A 22,060-nucleotide genomic window follows, 5' to 3' on the forward strand; every position below is an offset into this window, starting at 1 on the left:
GAATGACAGTTTGTGTAAGCATTCTTGAATATCAGAATTTCTAGATAAACTTTATTTAACAAGGATCATTTTCTGAGAATTACTAAGTCTGTGTCAAACACAATGAAAACTTAGAGATTTAAATTAAGCTGATTTGCAAGTCATAGCAGAGCAGACTTACTAGAATGACGAAGCTCCTGAGATGTAAGAATACAGAAAACTAAGTTACCAACATCATTTGAAAAGTGAGGGGCAGAAAAGGAAAAGGAAAAGCAAAGCTTAGCAGTTCACATGTATTTGATTGCCAGTGATCTCTTGTCCCCCAAATTCTCCTCAGGATAAATATCTGTGTAGACTGTATCTTCCTATTTTACTGAAGGAAGCTGTTTTGTTGGAGGAAGCTGTCCTGTTGCTTCTCTTTTCTCCAAACCATCTCTTTATTGTCACATTGAAGGCAAAAGTGTGTAAATTCTGTTAAGAACCTTTCCCAACCTGTTGGCCTCCCCACCCAGGTAAAGCTGGGAGTGATCCTCATTTAGCCAAAGTAACTTTCTACTCAATTCAATTTAAAAATATCAACACAAATGAATTGTTGAGCATTATAAAATGATAGAGAGATCAAAAAATAATCAAGACACATTCCTGCTGCCTTGGAAGTCACAAGCCCAATGAGGGAACACATACACTCAGTTACTCACTCAGAGGATGACTGCAACTAAGGATATCACAGAGATACCCTAGGAGAGGTAATTGTTAACCATCTCTATTGGGCCTTGCTGTGTAGTCAGACTTCAAAAGGGAAAAATATGTCATATATTTGGAATCAGTTTCATGGGGTAAGGTAAACATCCAAATGTCCATTCCAAAGAGAGATAACTACTTCCTTCTTTTCTACTCCCCCTTGATCTCACACTACCTCCTTATTAGTGGTATTCGGACACAGAAGACATGTTTAAAAATAAGTAACTGGAAAGACAGTATAGGGTAATAGTTAAGAGCTCTCTGGCTTGTGACCTAGACATTCCTAGATTTGAAATCCAGTTCAGATACAAGCTGTTCTATCACTGGCAAACGAATTCACTTTTCTAATTCTCAATTTCCTGCTAAGCAAATGAGGGATGGCAATATAATCCCTATCCGCGATGGCAAAATTCAAAATGCTCTAAAAATTGTAAGTTTCTTCCCCTAAGTTTGGCACAAATTCATCTTGTGGCAAGCTGTGACTTCGACTGAGGTGAGGCTACTCAAAGTCTTCATTTATCCCTCTTAGTGAGAGTACACATACGTTGAAAGCAGCCACATTAATGTATTTGAATATGGGTACTTCCCAGACCTCATGAGGTATTATAGAATATATGATATATGTACCACAGTGCCTCTCTAAAATCTGAAAAATTCAGAGTATAGTCGTTAAGAAAGTTACGCCTAAAATAATCAAGTGCTTAATTCTAGAAGCGGGAAATGGAAACAAACATATGTCTTTGGAGGTTAATAAAAGTGCCAAACTATTTACAACAGCCAAGATATGGAAGCAATCTAAATGTCCATTGACAGAGGAGTAAAGATATATATACACATATATATACAATGGAATATTGTATATACATTACAATATATATACATTGTATATATATATATACAATGGAATATTAGCCATAAAAAAGAATGAAATAATGCCATCTGCAGCAACATGAATGGACCTAGAGATTGTCATACTGAGTGAAGTAAGTCAGACAGAGAAAAGACAAATATCATGATATCACTTATATATGGAATCTAAAAAAAATGTACAAATGAACTTATTTACAAAACCGAAACAGAGTCACAGCTGTAGAAAACAAACTTATGGTTACCAGGGGGAAAGGGGGGAGGGATAAATTGGGAGATTGGGATTGACATATACACACTACTATATATAAAACAGATAAGTAATAAGGACCTACTGTATAGCACAGGGAAATTTACTCAATACTATGTAATGACCTATATGGGAAAAGAATCTAAAAAAGAATAGATATATGTACATGTATAACTGATTCACTTTGCTGTACACCTGAAACTAACACAACATTGCAAATCAACTATACTCCAATTAAAAATGAAGAAAGAAAAGTGCCAAAAACTGAGCAGCTATTTTCCACTGGAATCCTTGCCAGGAGTCTTACTGCGTCAGGGTTTCCCAAGACCACCTCCAGTCTCGATGATTCACTAGGAGGACTCATAGGACTCAGCATATAGTGGTACATATGGCTAAGGTTTCCTACAGTGAAAGGATATAAAGCAAAATCAGCAGAGGGAAAAGGCACATGGGGTGAAGTCTGGTGGAAACCAGGTGCAAGCTTCCAAGAGTCCTCTCCCCGTGGAGTCACACAGCATGTACTTAATTCCCCAGTAGTGAGTTGTGACAACACGTGAAATGTCGTCTAACAGGGAAGTTCATTAGAAACTCAGTGCCCAGGGTTTTTATCAGGGGCTGGTCACACAGACATCCTTTGCCTAGCACGTTCCAAAATTCCCAAGCCTCACAAAAAATCAGGAGGTATTCAGCACAAACCATAATGTTTGAGCAAACCGTTTCAAATGTAAAACAAGTTACTCTTAGCAGTTAGGGTGGTAGAAACTCTCCTGAAATTTAAGTTCCCAGATGCCAGCCACGGGCCAGCCCTGTAAAGCAGGACTCTCTAAGGCAGGCCTGCTGTGTTAACTTCTTTCTGCACATTTGCCCTCTGCCTCACCAAATTATCTTTTCCTTGCATGGGGTCCCTGAAACATCTCCTTGACTAGGTCCTCTGGCCCTTCAAACAAATGCCACTTTATTGATTTTCTCTCTTTGGTCTCCAGAGTCCCTCCTAGCCTTGAAGAGACAAGGCAGCCAAGCCTTGAATGTGTGGCTTTTCTCCGTAAGAAGAAAAGCTTTGGACCCCTTGGCCTCAGAAAGGCTTGCTCGGGGGTCATGCTGGGATGGCCTAAGGCCACAGGATACACATCCAGTCTGTCTTATAGGCTGTTGCTGCTCCCAACAAGCCCCATTGACCCATCTGTGGTTCTCGTCTGTAGGAACTGATTTCCAAGACAAGCCAGTGGCTGTAAGAATTATTCCACCAGCTTCCTTCTCCCCAGCATGTGCTGAACCCTGCCTCAAGGAGAAAGAAACTCAAAGCAGTAATTCCCTTCTTCAGCCAATAATCCTCTCCTCTCTTCCATTCTAGAACTTGGGAAGATGAGAAGAAGAAATGAATTGTTTGTGCAGCTGCCATTTTCTTATGTCTTTGTGTGAAAATCCCCATTCATCTGAGGAGGAATATGCTTCTATCTCTATGTATGAACTAGGATGTAATCAAACCAATATAGGTGATCTCTTCTCAAGGCAAAGCTCCAACCCCCCACCCGCATAACTCCATGATTTAAGTCCTTTGTCTAAATACACAGCTCTGGGAGCCCATGTGCTTTGGGTGTGGTAAGTTATATGCTGCCTTATGTCATGAGCTCACACTTTCCTCTTTGTCTCCTTTGAAGCTGGCTTATGCTATACGTATATGTATCCATCTATATATGTATCTTTATATTATATCTTTCTTTTATACTGCCCAGTACTATGATTAAGTTTGATTAAAAGTATATTTCTTTTGGAACTTCCCTGGCGGTCCAGTGGTTAAGACTTTGCCTTTCCAATGCAGGGGGTGTGGATTCGATCCCTGGTTGGGGAGCTGAGATCCCACATGCCTCAGGGCCAAAAAACCAAAACATAAAACAGAAGCAACGTTGTGACAAATTCAATAAAGACTTTAAAACTGGTCCACATGAAAATATCTTTAAACAAAATTTTTAAAAAGTATATTTCTTTTATATATTGATTCTCAAAAGACTGAACATTCTGACGTGTTTTGTCAACATTTTCTAATATATGCAATTATTTCCACAAGAATTTGGCCCCCAAATTTCCTTTTTCTCAGCTACTTACTGCTAGCATTTTGAACTTCTTAGATTCCAATCTATCTTTCCATGCTGCTAATGATTTTTCTAAACCCCAATCTAACCAGGTCTCCAAGCAGGGGCTCGTCAATAAAGTCACATCACCCATAAAATAAAGCCCTATTACCAGCCCAGGATACAAGGATCCTAAGGACCCTGCTTGTGCCCAACTCTCCACCCTGTACTTCTACCTGATCTACCCACAAACAAGTTCACCTGAGATGTTAATGCCAATCCCAAACAACAATCCTCTCACAACAGTAGTTGACACATTAGGAAATTCTGAGACTTCTGTCAGTGCAGACAGGGTCAGGATTAGTGTTCAGGTAGCTTAGTGTTCAAATAGCAAGACACTCTTGGCTCCGAATCACACACAATTGAGAAGTTTGTCACATGCAGCCCATAAGGGACACAAAAGGAAGACATGACATAGAGTGTTCGGCAGGCCACACCCTATTATCATTTTCTTAAATAGAATAATTATGGTTTGTGGCTGACTCCTATGCATTTACTGAAACCATTTATCATCTTTCTAAGCATAGTGCGATTATATCTCCCAGGTTTACTGCAGTTATATGTGGCCATGAGCCAAATTTTAGCCAATGAAAAGTAAGTAGAAGTGATGTGCGTCACTTTTGGGCTGAGGAATTAAGAAGTAGGTGTATCCTCCCTATGCTTCTTTTCTCCTTTTGCTCGATGAATGGAGAGAACTCTGAGGATCTAGAAGAGGATGGAGCCATGAGATGGAAGGAATTTGAGTACTTGGATGACCAGGTAGAAGGCTATCTGACAACCAGGAACACCTGATTGGGTTTTAAGTTTGTGGGTTCTACTGAGCATCAAGGTTTTGCAGTTAGTATATTACGGCAGCTAACTTTACTCATCCTAACTGATATAGGAATTTTTCTGGAAAGTATAGCCATTATTAACATTCTGCAAATAGTTAGAAAAAAACCCATTGAATAACTATCTTTCATCATCTTCCTAAGGCATTTATAGAGACCTATGCAGGGAAATCTCCTCTTTCAGCTGCATATCTTAAGTTCCATGGCAGGGTTGAAATACTGTACCATTTATTTAGTTACTGTATAGTAAGTATTTATTACATCTTAGGTACTAATCTTTATTTTCTAAAAAGCTTGTAAAGTTTGGCATTATTTTCATTATTCTATGGATGAAAAATTTGAGGTACAGAGAACTCACAAGGCTAGTAAAAAACAGAACTGAGATTTGAATCTGATTTGCCTCTTTTTTGGCTTAAAACAGTAGCAATTTATTTTTTCACAGTTCTGGAGCTTACAAGTCCAAAATCAAGGTGTTAGCAGGGTTGGGTCCTACTGGAAGCTTTGAGGGAGAGTCTGTTCCATGCTTCTCCCCTAGCTTCTTGTGGTTTCCCACAATCCTTGGCATCCCTGGATTTGCAGAGGTACTGCTCCTCTACCTCTGTCTTCACATGGCATTCTCTCCTGTGAGTGTCTGTGTCTCTGTTTTCTCTTCTTATAAGGACACCAGTCATACTGGTAATCCAGTATGGCCTCCTCTTAACTTCGTTACATCTTCAAAGACCCTATTTCCAAACAAGGTCACTTTCACAGGTATCAGGAGTTAGAACCTCAACATATCCTTCTTGGGGGGACACAATGCAACCCACAACAGGGATGTTTAGGCTGTTACAAGGACTAGGGGCACAACTGGCATTTAGAGTAGGAGCCAGAGGTGCTAACTACATGACTCCTAGCTACGAGCCCACACTCTAATCTGGGAGCTTTAACTTCTATTGAAATGGGAAAAGCCAAAAAGAGAGACAAAGGAAGACAAAGAAAGCCTACTCTCCCAACTACAGGAGCTGAAACTAGTTATAAATCAGAAGTGCTGTGCCCCAGGGTTATAGGTTCACTGTGGGAGCCTGACATTAGCTCTGTATCCTTCTCTCTGATCTATACTCTTCTTCTGGGAGGCCTGGAAAAGTCCACACTTATTCCCAAAGCTACTAGGGATACAATGCTGCCAATTTTTGCCCTCTGGTAACATAATAGATATTGAGAGGCCTAATTTTATTCTTCACTTTAAAAATGTCTGCACTGGTAGTCCAGAGGAAAATTATGTTTAATCCCAGAAAACAATTTTAAAGGCATTTTTCTTATTTTTGAAAAAACAAGGAGCTTAAAGATCCTACAGTCTAATGTCTTTCCTTGAGAAAAGATTATGTTCCATTTGTTTGGAGAAAAAGAAGAATTGAGCTCTGGCCAGGAATAAAATGAGGAGTACCTATGAGTGAGTACTTATGATTTTAATTTCAGAATGATGACCTGCTGTCTGATGACTCAAAGCATTTTCAGAAACCTGGTCAAGATGATTCTCTTACTTCCTAGGAAAGCAGAATGACTTACTTCATACACACCTTCAGTCATTTTTTTCCCAATGCTAATTTTAATTTTTAAAAGTAAAATTAATAATACTAACAGATTTCGTCTTTTCAGTCCTTTATAACTTCCTGAGAATGTTCATTTGGAGGAAGAACAGAGGAATTTATTTTAAAGTCTATTTTGTCTGATATGAATATTGCTACTCCAGTTTTTTTTGATTTCCATTTGCATGGAATACCTTTCTCCATCCTCTCACTTTCAGTCTGTATGTGTTCCTAGACCTGAAGTGAGTCCCTCGTAGACAGCATATCTATGGGTCTTGTTTTTTGTATCCATTCAGCCAGTCTATGTCTTTTGGTTGGAGCATTTAATCCATTTACATTTAAGGTAATTATTGATATGTATGTTGCTATTGTTATTTTCTTAATTTTTTTTATAGGTCTTTTTCTTCCCTTCCTCTTTTGTTCTCTGCTCTTGTGTTTCTTGCCTAGAGAAGTTCCTTTAGTGTTTGTTGTAAACTGGTTTGGTAGTGCTGAATTCTCTTAGCTTTTGCTTGTCTGGAAAGCTTTTGACTTTTCCACTGAATCTGAATGAGAGCCATGCTGGGTAGAGCAGAGAAGTTTAAATGATGTGCTTTTCAAGAACCTAGAAATAAAGGAATAAGTCACATCCTGAGAGCTTAACTTGTAAAATCTTCACACAATGAGTGAGCTTAGTTAGAAGTCACAAACTCAAATGCTAAATGGGTCAGATCAGTACAAAACCTGGAAGAAGCCATACAATAGGGAGTGGTGGGGTTTGGGACAAATTGGGAAGGGTATGCACCATGTAAAGTGGTAGGTTTTTCTCAGTTCTCATTGATTCTGCTGTGGCAAGTTCTTCAAATTTTTCAAAAGGAACTATGAAAATGTATTTTCACATGGACTATCTCAATTTTAAAATGTTAAGAGTTTATTCATATATTTTAAAAATTGGTGAAAACCAAACAGAATATTTTTATGGGTTGCTAATTTGCAACATTTGAGGTAGGCCATTGGAAGTAATAATGCAAATGAATATAAATGAGTGACTAGAGAGTTTGTGAAACACTCTAAAATGCCAAGATGAGGGTAATCTCAGGATCCAGGAAGGACAGGAATGTGACTCCATTTTAAGAAGCCAAAACTATTACTGGCATTAGGACCTCTTCTGGAGAAAGTCAGTGTGTCCAGATAGGGGAAAAACAAGGGTAGCTGAGGAAAAACAAGGGCCTAAGAACACAAATTTGGTAGTTTCATCTAATGTAGATATTAGAAAGGTATCCTGACATGGGATAAGAATGATTAATCAAGCAGAAAAAAAAAAGTTCTTGCTCCCCTCTTTTGTTCATTTAACAATTATTACTTGCATTCTTTCAATGTTCTAGGGATTTTGCTAGCTGTACTGATTCCCATGCTCAAACAACATATGGTGATTAATTTGGTTTCCCAAGTTTCCTGACAGAGGAATAATGTGATGGTCATTATAAAATAATATTCACTACCATATACCTGTATTTTCACATACTAGCTTATGCACTGGTGTTTGCAGAGTTTAGAAGCGTCTGTATCCCCAGGTCAGGTTAGCTCTGGGTATTCCAACAGTGTTTCTGAACTGGTATTGCCTAGGAGACACCATGGATCATGGCAGTTTCTCCAGGGAACCACAATTCTCTGAGGCCTTGTCTGAGCATATGCTTCCCTTCTATAAGAAGCCATTAAACTGCAGCAGGCTGAGGACTTTCCCTTCCACTCATGAGGATTAACTACTACAATATAAGAAACAGCTGTTATCAGCACTGGACAAGAGACAGTGCAAACCTGTGACACCGAGAGGAAAGAAATAAATGAGGTGGGCCCTAGGAGCATACCAACTCATTGCTTCTAGGCAGTTCCCAGGATACAGTTCAGGCAGGGAGAACAAAAACAGGGCCTAGTGGTCTTACTGAGCTGGGGAGACAGAGATTGAGTAGGGAGGGTGAGTTGGCAATTACCTATGGGGCAGAATACCAGAAAGGAAGGAGCTATACTAAAAGAAAGCTGCAATATCAGCAACAAGGTCCCCTCTACTCTTGACATGCATAGGGTGAAACTACATGAGGCTGCTTGGTATCTAAACAATCCTCAGAGTTCACAGAGGGCCAGAAGTAGTTCACAATCCCACTAGTCAGAATGCAGAGTATTATAATACATAGGTATTATAAGAGGCCTAATACAGGTGATGCCTTAGTTGTGGACTATTGTAAGTCTCTGGACTTACAATAAACAAGCTAAACACAAGTTTCAAAAGGATCAAACAGGGCTGCAAGTTAGTTAACTGCATGCCTGAACAAAGTCCAGCACTAAAGAAACACAACAAAACCCCAAAACTCAACACTTTCCAGCACTGAATAAAAAATTACCAGGAATGCAAATTAGCAGGAAAATAAAACCTATAACTAAGAGAAAATTCAATCAATCTCAGACTGACAGCCTAGAAATGATAGAGCAAGGATGACAAAACAACTACAGTTGGCCCTTGAACAATGTGGGGGTTAGGGGTGCCGACCCCCATGCAGTTGAAAAATTCACATATAACTTTATAGTAGGCCTTCCGTATCAGCAGTTCCACATCTGTGGATTCAACCAATTGCTGATCATATAGTACTGCAGTACATATTTATTGAAAAAAAATCTGCATATAAGTGGACCTGTGCAGTTCAAATCTGTGCTGTTCAAGAATCAACTGTATTATAAATATGCTTCATATGTCAAGAAGGTAGATAAAAACCTGAACACAATGGGGAAAGTGATAAAATATACAAAAAGATCCAATTGATTAAAATCTGAGATGAAAAATACAAGACAGGAAAAGAAAAATACACTGGATAGGATTAACAGAAGATTAGCTTTTTCAGAAGAAAAGATCAGTGAACCTGAAGACAAATCAACAGAAACAATATAAAAAGGAGCCTGGAGAACACAAAGACTAAAAAGACTGAAAAAGGGTAACCAAAGTATAAGTAACCTGTAGGACAATATTCAGCGGTCTAACATACATGTAATTGGAGTACTAGACAATATGATTCTGGAAAATTTTCTAAGAACATGCAAGACTTGTACATTGGAAATTACATAACATTGCTTAAAGAAATTAAATAAATGAAAAGCTAAATGACATTCATGGGTAGGAATATTTGATAGTAAGTCTTCAGTATTCCCAAACTGATTTATTGATTCAATTAAATCACAATTAAATATCAGCATTTTTGGAGGGTAAACATTGACAAGTTAATTCTAAAATTTATATGGAAATGCAAAGGACCTAAAGCAGACCAAACAATTTTTTAAAAGAGGAAGATTTCAAAGCTTACTATTATGCTATAATAATCAACACAGTATTATTACATAAAAGTACACATATAGATCAAACAGAAAAAAATTTCACATATAGACCTATACATGGCCAACTGATTTTCAACCAAAATATGCCAAGAAAATTCAAGGAAGAAAAGGATAATCTTTCAGCAAGTAGTACTGGAACAACTGGATATCCATATATGCAAAAAAAATGGATCTGACCCTTACCTTACACTATATACAAAAATCAACTTGAAATAACTCATGGACCTAAATATATGTTCTAAAACTACAAGCTCTCTAGAAGAAAATCTTAGGGACCTTGAGTTTGGCAAAGATTTCTTAAAAAAACAAAAATCACAGAATAAAAGAAAAAATTAAATTGGAATATATCAAAAGTAAAAACTCTTGCCTTTTATTTTTATTTTATTTATTTTTCATTTTAAACTTTATTTATTTATTTATTTATTGGCCATGCCACAAGGCATGTGGGATCTTAGTTCCCCAACTAGGGATCAAACCTGTACCCCCTGCAGTTGGAAGCATGAAGTCCTAACCACGGGACTGCCAGTGAATTCCAAGCACTTGCTTTTTATTTTTATTCTTATTTTTTATTTTATTTTTTTAACACATTTATTGGAGTATAATTGCTTTACGATGGTGTGTTAGTTTCTGCTGTATAACAAAGTGAATCAGTTATACATATACATATGTTCCCATATCTCTTCCCTCTTGCGTCTCCCTCCCTCCCACCCTCCCTACCCCACCCCTCTAGGTGGTCACAAAGCACCGAGCTGATCTCCCTGCAAGCGCTTGCTTTTTAAAAGATACCATTAAGAACATAAAAATGAAAGCCACGAACTGGGAAAAATATTTGCAAACATAGTATGCTAAAGGACTTCTCAGATTATATAAATAACTCTTTTAACTTAAAAATAAGAAGACAAACAACCCAATAACAAATGGGCATTTGAACAAACACTTCACTAAAGATGTGCAGATTGCAAACAAGCCACGGAAAGATGTTCAACATCACTAGTCATCAGGGAAATGCAAATTAAAACCACAATGGGATAACACTATGTACCCACTAGGATGACTAAAATTATAAAGACTAATAATTTCAGGTGTTTGTGAGGATGTGGAACACCTGGAGCTCTCATATAATGCTATTGGGAATGCACAACAGCACAGCTACTTCAGAAAACAATTTTTTATAAAGTTAGATATTCCCTTATTCTATGATCCAGCAATGCCACTCCTAATTATTTTCCCAGGAGAAATAAATACAAAGACTTTTATGCAAATGTGCAAAAAATTTTTATAATAGCCGTTAAGTCTCAGCTGTATTCATAATAGCTAAAAACTGGATTGAATTCAAATGTTTATCAACATTTGGGTAAACAAATGGATAAAATGAATAAACAAATTTTGGTATATTTCAGGCAATGGAATACTATTCTGTACTATAAAGAACAAACTACCAACATATGCAACAATATAAATGAATCTCAACAGCTTTAATCTTAGTGGAAGAAGCCAGAAACAAAATGCTAAATACTGAAAGACTCTATTTGTATGCAATTCTAGAACAGAGTAAACTATAGTGATAGAAAGCACGTTTGAGGTTGCCAAGGGGCTGACTTCAGAGGCTTGAAGAAACTTTCTGGAAAATGAAAATGTTCTATGTCATCATTACAGTGACGGTTACATGACTATATATGTTTGACGTAACGTCAAAATGTACACTTAAAATCACTGGATTTTATTTTATGTGAATTATACCTAACTAAAACTGATAAAAATGTCCTATCATCCTATCACCCAGAGGACACCACCATTAATATAATATAAAATACCTTTGTTTAGCTCACAGGAAACATTTTGACCAGGCCCAACTGTGAATGGCTGCAAGTAAGAAGAAATTAACACATCCCCTTCCAGAGTCTGTCCAGAACTAGGAAATATCTACAATGACTTATAGCCTTTTTTATTCTTCCTCCTCACCTCCCCCCTCTTTGTTCTACAAAAGAAACTACCATCGAAATCCAGGCAAGATAGTTCTTTGGGACACCAGTCCACCATCTTCTCAGTCTTCTGGCTTTTTGAATAAAGTCACTATTCTTTGCCCCAGTATATCATCTCTCGATTTATTGGCCTGTCATGCAGTGAGCAGTAGGACTTTGGAGTTGGTGACGCTTCTATACCTGAAATCACACTTTATTTGTATACTTTGTATCCTATATTAAAAAAAGTTAAATATAGCTTTGTGTTACATTATTATATGCTTGGAAAGACGATTTTTAATGGCTACTTATAATTTCCTTAACCATTCTATTGTTGGATATTTAGGTTATTTCCAATTTTTGTCTGTCACAAACAACTAAAGCAAGGAAAATATATTTATGTATATGTTTATATATGTTTATAATATATTTGTTTTTTAAAAAATTTATTTATCTTTACTTATTTGTGACTGCATTGGGTCTTTGTTGCTGTGCACGGGCTTTCTCTAGTTGCAGTGAGCGGAGCCTACTCTTCGTTGCAGTGCATGGGCGTCTCATTGTGGTGGCTTCTCTTGTTGCAGAGCATGGGCTCTAGGCATGCGGGCTTCAGTAGTTGTGGCACGTGGGCTCAGTAGTTGTGGCTCGTAGGCTCTAGAGCACAGGCTCAGTAGTTGTGGTGCACAGGCTTAGTTGCTCCGTGGCATGTGGGATCTTCCCTGACCAGGGCTCGAACCCATGTCCCCTGCATTGGCAGGCGGATTCTTAACCACTGAGCCACCAGGGAAGCCCAATATATATTTTTTTATTCTGTAATTAAGATCTTCCCTGACACCCAATTCTGCATGATGTTTTAACTGAGCACTGGAACAGCCTTCTTAGTGGCTACCTGCTACCTATTGGTCCCCACTTTCACCCCTCCCCACACTGTTGCCACAGTTGCTTCCCAAACACAACTGATGATGTCACTCCCCAGTTTACAACTTCAGCTGGCTTTCTGCTGCCTACAGGGTGAAGCCATGGTTCTCTGTTGTGGTACAGGTGTTGTGTGATAAACAGAACTCAGGCTTCAACATATACTCTTTTATGGCTGAATTGTGTCCCCCCTGCAAAAAAATATGTTGGTGTCCTAAGCTCCAACCTCAGAATGTCACCTTATTTGGAAATAAAATAACTGCAGATTAACAAGCTGAGTTCATACTGGAGTAAGGTGGGCCCTTAATCTAATATGATTCGTGTCCTTATATAAGAAGACCACCACGTGAAGACAACAGAGACACGAGGAGAATGCAGGTGAAGATGGGGGGCAGAGATTGGAGCCATGTTCTCTCCAAGCCAAGGAATGCCAGGGTTTGCTGGCCAGCACAAGAATCTAAGAGAGACACACGGGACAGATTCTCACACAGGGTCTCCCAAAGGAACCAACACTGTTGACACCTTGATTTCAGACATCTCGTCGCCAGAACTGTGAAAGGATAACTTTCTGGGGTTTTAAGCCACCCAGTTTGTGGTATATTGTTACAGCACCCCCTAGGAAACCAGGACACAATCTATGTCCCTAGCACATGTAATGTCTAAGCATTCGTTTCAGAGTTTTGCTCACACTGTTCTCAGCTCAGAATGTTATTCATACCTCCCCCAACTCCATTTATTTGCCTGGCAAATTTAAGACTTGGTTCCAATATCTATTCTTGGGTAAAAGCTTTTCTGCTTTTCCTTTTTGCCTCAGGAAGTTGGCTGCGTGGACCCTCACTGTCTCTTTATAAATTGGACTTAACACCTAGCATTATAATTACCAACTTCTGAAAGCAGAGATCACACTTTACTCATTTTTTAGGTATGCCCAGTGCCAAGGGACAGTGAATATGCACTGTCTGCTGAGTAATGAAATCTTATAACATCCTATAGGAGGTGAATGCCACAGTGGACATACTTCAGAATGACTCCGGAGTTTGGCAGACAAAATCTGGTTTAAAATCCAGACTCCATCACTTACCATCTGCTGGCTAATCTTAGGTAAGTTGCATAACCTCTCTGAGCCTGAATATCCTCATCTATAAGATGGAGATAGGAATTTCTTCCTGGTGGGTTATGAGAAATTGATGAGGTATCATATGTGACTGCACCTACACACCTAGTAGGCATTTAGTAAATGTATTCATTTTCTGAATATACAATCACCGTTTTTCATTGGATATATAGATAAGATTATGAAAATTAGTGTAAATATCTAAAAACAAAAGGCAAATTATTATAAAATTTATTTTCAAAAAATGAGACATACTTCGTTCTTAAATTACTGATGGGACCATATGCAGAATCTTTGAATTTGCATTTAAACAACCACAATCTTGTGATTTTGATTGGAAAGCTCTGAGGACCTCGATTTGTTTGTTTACTGGGGATAATTTAATTTTTGGCAACACTTGAAAGAGGAAAAAAAAAGAAAAAAAGAAAACAGAAACAAAGAACAGCGAGATAATATGCTTCCTGGCAAGTCTCTGCCAGTATCAAACTCCCTAATGACTCATTTTTTTTCCCCTAGGGAGAGAGCTAATTTAGACCATAATTGTCTGTCCCTTGAATCTTTCTGAAACAAAATGATCATTGACGAAAGAGCCACTCTGATTCAAGCCCTAGGCTCACAGAATAGTCCCTAGGAGGCCCTGCATCACATGAGTGTGAACAGGAACAAAGGTGGTGGAGTTCTGTCAAGATTTCTAACCCCACACAAAGGCCCTTCCAGAAACTACAGACTGTTTCCAAATGGAGCCTTATTGTTTCTCCGGTGAACATACAAAGCAAAAGGCAACAAAACAGACACACCAACCCCATCCCTTCTGAGGACTCGTAAACCCCTTAGATCTGTTCTCATCATCTCCATACCTAGCAATTTCCCGAAAATAAAGTGCATTTGTTTTCCTAAATGTTGTAACTTGTCAGCTGTAAAGGATGATCCTGAGACCATTAAACCGAGCTCCGTTAGAACTGATACATGTTTATACTGGGCTCGGGACAAGTGTAACAGTCTTTTATTTTAAAGTTCAGATCCGTGAAACAGAAGCAAACAGGATTACAGACAGCACATGGTCCTAGCAGTGGAGTGGAGGAGCTAAAAGCTTGTCTAGTTTAACTCTTGGCTTTACCACTTTTTTCTAGCTACTGCCTCCATTTTCTCATCTATCACATGGGAATAGTAATATCCCCTTCCTCAAAGGTTGCTATACAGATTAACTGAGATGATACTGAACAATGCTTAATATAGTAAGCCCTCAATAAGTGTATGCTATTATTCTAATTATCACTGTTATTGGCTATTCTAGATTTCTGCAAAAGGCAAAGCCCTATCTACAAAGAAACACCTGGGGTAAATGATTCTTTTTCTCAAACTGGGAACAATACAAGATTTAAGTAATAAGTTGTCTACGAAGACAAAGCAATTCTGAAAATGAATTATTCCAGGCTTGCGTTGCCTGGAATGGCCCTAAAATGTTCCCTTTGTTCAAAGGTTATTACAAAACATCTATCAGCTTCTTACTGAGTGCCCTCCGAGGAACAAGGACTGTCAGATCTCCAGTCTACCTACTTGCAACCTCCATGCTCCAGGCAATCACTACCAGTCCACTGAGGTTGGCAGAGATAAAATAATAAAGTCTGTCTGTTATCCCCAGTATAAGACATTCCAACTTGCAAGAAAGGGATGCCATCCACTTTACAATGGTGGTACTGGGTGAGGGGTGGAGATGACAACCTCTACCTTATAGACTATTATCATTCTACCAGAATTTTACTTCTGGGTAACTGTGGGAGAAGAAAATATTATTTCAGCCAAAGTATATGTAAAATTGGTGGAACACTGAAATGGATAAGGGAGTTTTGTGTGTTAATTCTTCTGAATACCACTCTCTCTACAGAAGTATTAACCTATTACACAGTAGACCAGTAGCCCAAAACAGAGCTTCCCAATATGTATGCCAGGAATGGATTATAGGTCTGCCAGAGGTGATAATCCCATCAGTTTTGGGGGAGGCTAAGGTTCTTAGGGCAGTATTATCCCTGGCCATGAGCAGGTTCCTTCATGGACATCAGCATGCTGTGCAAATATTATCATTTCCTATGTGTCATGACTTGAAAAAGTTTGGGAACCACTGATTTAGGAAATGAATACATTTTCCAGAGTCTCCTCATTTGTGATCATGGCAAAGTTGAAGTACTGGATGTCTTATTATATTTCATGATCATGGTTACCAATACTAATATGTTCTAGAAAAGTCAGATACACATTCTTGACCTGAGAGGTCATTCCTGTAACCAAAACTCTATTATGGTTACCTTCCTTTGCTTGCAAGAGATGCAGTAAGGGGTAGCATAAATAGTGAGGGCTTTCACAAGGTCCACCAAGGGAGGCAGAAATCCCATGGGAATTAAAAGACTGGACCTATTCAGACAGGATATGGAAGCCAGCAGCTTGAGAGACTACAGCCACAAGACACCCTGGGTCTTCACCTGATACTCCACTAATAACATGACTTGGCCACATTCTTTCTTTGCTTCTCTTGGGGGATTGTCTTGCATTTTCTCCCAGATGGCTACCAGTTGGCTTCTGTACCCTCTATTCTAATTTTTTCTACTAGTTCTTTGCTTCTGCTTATTTCTAGGTTCAATTTCTCATCAACTCAACCTGCTCATAATTCCTCCTGGTCCCCAATTCTACCTGCTGGTCAATCTCAATCTCCCTCTCTCCCTTCCTCCCTCCCGTTTCTTCCCTCTCTGCATCTTTCAGTGCCTGTTTCTACTGCTAACTCTCTCGTGTCGCTCCACATTTGCCAATCCACATTCTTAAGAATAAGACTCTGGGTGGCATTGCCAGCTCCTGTTTGGGCAGAACCTTCTCTCATGACACTCACCAACCTATGGTTTGACTATTCTTGGGACAAATGCCCACTGGGTGAAAAGGGGCTGGAGTCATAGGGTTCAAAAATTTTTCTTCAACAGAGCTGCGGTGGGTGGGACAACTTGCTTTTGAAGAGCTTGAGGTAAAGAAGACATAACATACTTAGAACAAACCTCCCAAAGAAAACAAGGTTTTATATTTCTACATGCCAAAGAGACCATTTAAACGTATTTATTGTCTTATAAAGAAACTCTTTTGGTAATTTTCTTCTCTTTCCCTTCTTTTTTCCCAATCCATACATTTATCCATCCATCCATCTAACGAATATTAATCTCTCTGTCTTAAAAAGAAATGCATAAGGTTTTCCATGACCATAATAGTCCTTGAGGACCATGAATCTATTGGCGAGAAAAATTGTGTATGCAAATCATTATCAGTGCCCAAAGAATGGCATAAACCAAATGGTATGGAAATTCAAAGGAGGAAGACATCTTCTGGCTGGAGAAGATGCCACTTCAGCTAGGCCCTGAAAGATGGCAAAGATTCTGATATTCATTCCATACATAAGGAACAACGTGAACCTAAGCTTGAGTTAGTAGAGTTCTATAACCTCAAAATTCAGATTTTGGCTTTTTAAGTTCTAGAAAAAATGCATAATCATTGTCAAAATATTCAAACCAAACGGAAAATATATAGTGTAAAAGGCCTGACTCTCATCACTGTCTACCTACCCTTCCGCGAAAGGTAACCTCCTCTCCAAAGGTAACCGCCATTCATCGTTTATTATGTATTTGTCCTGACTCTTTTCTATACTATTAAATTAGAGCTCTATAATTATTTGACTAGGAAGATATTATTAAACCCATTTTACCAAAAAGTGGGTTAAGTAACTTCTTTGGGCTAAGGAATTCTTTAAGTGAATGTTCTATCATACCTTGTTATTATAGGGCTATTGGCGTGAAGTGATGTAGAAGGACTCAGTTCCGTATTGTGAGTAGATTTTGTTTATGAGGAGTCATTTTGACCAGAACTGGAAGAAGCCTAGAGGTGGGTGCTCACATATTAGATGAAAAGATTCCACTCACAACAGAAAGTCCTATATATACTGAGATGGGTATTCAGGTGTCAGCAGACCTTTTGGTATACCATAGGCTTTATTTTTGTCTCCAACAGAAGGTGAATTTTACTCCAATAATGGAATGCTGATGAAACTGCTGAAGGCTTAAGAGAAATAAGACATGTTCTCCTCTACAACATCACTTTTAAAATAAACCAAATGAATTATTTATCGACTTGTGTCTAATACAACAGCCAACTGAATTTACTCAAGCTTCTTCCTCTCATATCCAAAATCAGACTTTAAAGGAACATATCATAGAGCAGATGATGGGAACAAGTTATACGAATGTAGAACACTTACCCCAGACTGCCATGAAAACAGCAAAGAAGACAGTGGCTCCATTGTCAAAAAGGTGGGTTACCTGGGAACATTATGAGTCACAGTTAAACTAATTTCCTATATATAATATTGCAATTCACGTTTTTTTTTTTTTTTTCACGTTCTGTAAAAATAGCTCTGACAATGCAATGAATTTGACAGGGTTTCTTTGGGGGATATTCCTTTTGGACCATAAGGAAGAAGGGATTTTTTCTGTGAAATAGTTTGGATACAGAAAGGAGAATTTGTTCCATTTATGTGGCTATCACTTAGTTTAGCATTTATCAGCAGCCCCAATGGTGCTGTTAAGAATTTCCTTTCGCACACTATAAAAACTAATACACATGCCTATCTCATGTGGATAGATTTATATTTAAGACCAGGTAGGGGGCTTCCCTGGTGGCACAGTGGTTAAGAATCCACCTACCAATGCAGGGGACACGGGTTCGAGCCCTGGTCCGGGAATATCCCACATGCTGCGGAACAACTAAGCCCGTGCGCCGCAACTACTGAGCCTGCGCTCTAGAGCCCGCGAGCCACAACTACTGAGCCCACGTGCCACAACTACTGAGCCCACGTGCCACAACTACTGAAGCCCATACGCCTAGAGCCTGTGCTCCGCAACAAGAGAAGTCACCTCAATGAGAAGCCTGTGCACCTCAACGAAGAGTAGCCCCTGCTCGCCGCAACTAGAGAAAGCCCTTGCACAGCAACAAAGACCCAACACAGCCAAATATAAGTAAATTTAAAAAAGAAAAAAGACCAGGCAGGTATTAATGTTGCTGCTGTAAAGGTTTCTGATTTCCCCAGCACTATTTTTAATGCTTCATTTATTCTCTTTGAAAACATGGCCATTTTGTGTGTGTAGTTTTGAGCAAACGTTTTCTGGGCTGCCCCCGGACTATGGCATTATAAAGAAGAGCAACCCATTAACACAAACCACTTCTACCTTTATTAAAGCCTCAGGTAATCACTACATTTACCTCTTACACATAACACAAAGACAGCTAGCAAATACTTTATTGCTAGAATAATCTATTCTATTGCAATCATCATAGCAGAAAGCAAAAATATCTCTTTTCACTGTAACACTGCCAAGCTCATTTCCACCTCCAGGATAAATCACACCAACATCAAGCCAAACTGAAATGATGACTGATACGTTCGTAAAGCATAACCTTTTTTTTTTGGTGCTTAATAGCTCTCTATAAAGTATACTTTACTGTCCCTTGGAGAACGTGCCAAGTATAAACAGGTCTTTTCCTATTATATCAGATTGTGAAGTATTTCAAAATTTTCCAAAAGTTTATGACTTTTCTTTCTTTAAACACAGGAGAGATAGAGAGCATTCAAACACCTAGTGTGAGACAAAAGTCTAAAGCCAACTTATTTCGATGCCAGAAGGAGTGTTACACTACGTATATCAGGTGGTCAGCATCAAACCAAGCCCGAAAGCCTTGGTGGTAAGTGGTTGGTTTGTGCTCCCTCCTAGGGTATTTCCTGGTGGACACTCCCTGCACCATCAGGGAAGATTCTGGAATGGATTGTGGTTGTCATTGTTTTAGGTTGTGGGGATCATTTTTCCTCCTTCTCTGGGTAACATGGCTCAAGTACAACCAATCGGAGTCCTTCCCTGGAACTGGTATGAAAACACTTGGAGAGACACATTTCCCCGCTGCAGTTACCGATTTGGAAATATGTGAATCAGGGTGAATTAATAGGGACTTCTAGTTCCTCCTACGATGGTAAGCTAGGACAGGCTAATGGCTCCCTCTGCCAAAATCAAACCTGGAGAAGCAGGAGAGCAGATTTCAGGAACTGACAAAACACACAAACACACAAACCAAGATCCTGAGAAATGCCAGGGGAAACAGAAGGTTGCCTTAAGCTGGTGTGTGTGTGTGTGTGTGTGTGTGTGTGTGTGTGTGTGAGAGAGAGAGAGAGAGAGAGAGAGAGAGAGAGAGAGAGAGAGAGAGAGAGAGAGAGAGAGAGAGAGAGAGAGATGGTGGGGAGTGGTAGTGGTTCTCAAGCAGAGTGAGAACACAGGTTAGAGAAATACGTAAGTTCCAGTCTAGCCTCTCCCTCAATGGCATTGGAAAATTAGTTTCCCCTCCCTCAGAAATCAGCTGCAACAGGTCAAATCACAAGTGCTGGTATTCTTGGGGGTAATATCAGGGACGCCCAGAGTCCCGCTGCTTTATCGGAGAGATGATGAATGTAGGTGCTGCGTGGCCGGCTGGCCTCGAACATTCACTTCTCGGTCCTTTCCCTTTTAAACCCCAGGGCTGGTAGTTACAATCAAGGGAGAGCGCCTCCTTCCAATTCTGCTTTGTTCTAAGCAGGCTTACAAATGAAACTGACCAGAAAAGCCCTCTGACAGAGCGACAGCGCACAGTGGTGCCTGGGACACGTTGTCCTCTTCTCTCTGTAAACTCACCAGGACTGACCTGGCCTCTGACCCTCACCCAAAGTGGTCGATACCTCCATGGGACAAGCACCCACGGGCCAAAATCACAGAATATCTGGGGAAGACAGCTGCCTCCAAAAAATTCCAAAGTAGGCAATATACACCTTCTGAAACAGACATTCTGTAACAGCAGGTCAAGAGTTTAAAATAAACGTGCAAATATGTTTAGGGAGATACAGGAAGGAAGATGGAGGCCTGTGGAGGCTGTGACAGTCAGCAACCATCTCTCCCGTCATGAGAAGAGCACCTGTCTACAGAATGATCACATAGACAGGCGGCCAGAGAGTGAGATCTGAGGGCCTGGATGACCAGTTCTCGGCATGAGGTTCTGCTGCTCGGACAGTGTGAGCTGCTCTAGTATCTTCTGCAGTGAAAAGAGCCAGTAAATCCCTTTCTGCTTAAGCCGGTTTGATTGAGTTTCTGACCCTTGCAAGTACAAGTGCGAGGGTCAGGGATAAAACATTCCTGATGAGCACAAGAGCTGCTGACTGACTTGGATCTGGGCTCCTCCTTGATCCAATATTTCTATGCATCCTCAGTCTCATTAAATCAGTCCGGCATTTCAAAAGGAGACTCTGTCTAACTTCAGTTATTTCATTCTGAGGCCCTTAAGCCTTCCTTTTACTAAGTTTCCAGGCCAGGCCAAATCCAAAATTTAGAATCTAAGCATCTTGAAGCTCAGTATGGCACGACGACGTGTTTTATACTCAGATAAACCAAGAGGCAGCGACTTGCTGCTGTGTGACCACCGATAAACAACTTCTACCTCTCTGAGTCTCTGAGTAAAATGGGAATAATAACACCTACCTTGAAGTTGCTGTGAGAATTAGAAATAATAAATGTAGGTTGCCTAGCTATTATTATAATTATTATCGTTTTAGATCTAGAGAGTTTGGTAGGACGACCGACCAACGAAGGCCCTATAAAACCTGAGCACGCTAAACTATCCATGATGATTATTTTAAGGAATTATTACAGCTCCCCTAAAAAAAAGGAATTTCACTCAAGGCAGATCTTTAACATAACAAACAGCATCGCTCAAACAAACAAACAAAACTGGGCTTCTGAGATTCCCCCAAAGCAGAATTTTTACACCTGAGTCATTCGTGCTTAACTCATGATCTTTTTTTTTTTTTTTTTTTTTTTTTTTTGCGGTACGCGGGCCTCTCACTGTTGTGGCCTCTCCCGTTGCGGAGCACAGGCTCCAGATGCACAGGCTCAGCGGCCATGGCTCATGGGCCCAGCCGCTCCGCGGCATGTGGGATCTTCCCGGACAGGGGCACGAACCCGTGTCCCCTGCATCAGCAGGCAGACTCTCAACCACTGTGCCACCAGGGAAGCCCCTAACTCATGATCTTTAAGCAAAATTATATTACTGACCAACCTCTTTTGAGTCTCACCACATCTCTATTTCCCAAGCTCACTCTGTTGAATTTGTCCTCATCCAGGCAGGTCTATCTGTATGTTCTCCAAAGGAAGGGAGAGTATTTTGGGCTTTTCTGGTCCCTTGCAGCACATACTAAAAGCCCAAATCTTTGTAAAATCACAGCTGGCTGCTGTTCCTCCCACCAGACTGGCCACCTAC

At 39.7% G+C, this 22,060-nt stretch overlaps 1 protein-coding gene across 1 annotated transcript in view; it reads right to left on the reverse strand.

The window, feature by feature from the left end:
* ANO4 (anoctamin 4) overlaps nt 1-22,060 on the reverse strand; it is a 482,060-nt gene that overhangs the window by 78,041 nt on the left and 381,959 nt on the right. Inside the window, exon 20 of the mRNA XM_079935996.1 lies at nt 17,991-18,051. Within this exon, the coding sequence (XP_079792122.1) occupies nt 17,991-18,051 (61 nt within the window). The remainder of the gene's footprint in view (nt 1-17,990; nt 18,052-22,060) is intronic.

This window comes from Stenella coeruleoalba (genome assembly GCF_951394435.1).
Source record: "Stenella coeruleoalba genome assembly, chromosome: 11".
In the NCBI taxonomy this organism is placed as follows: domain Eukaryota; kingdom Metazoa; phylum Chordata; class Mammalia; order Artiodactyla; family Delphinidae; genus Stenella; species Stenella coeruleoalba.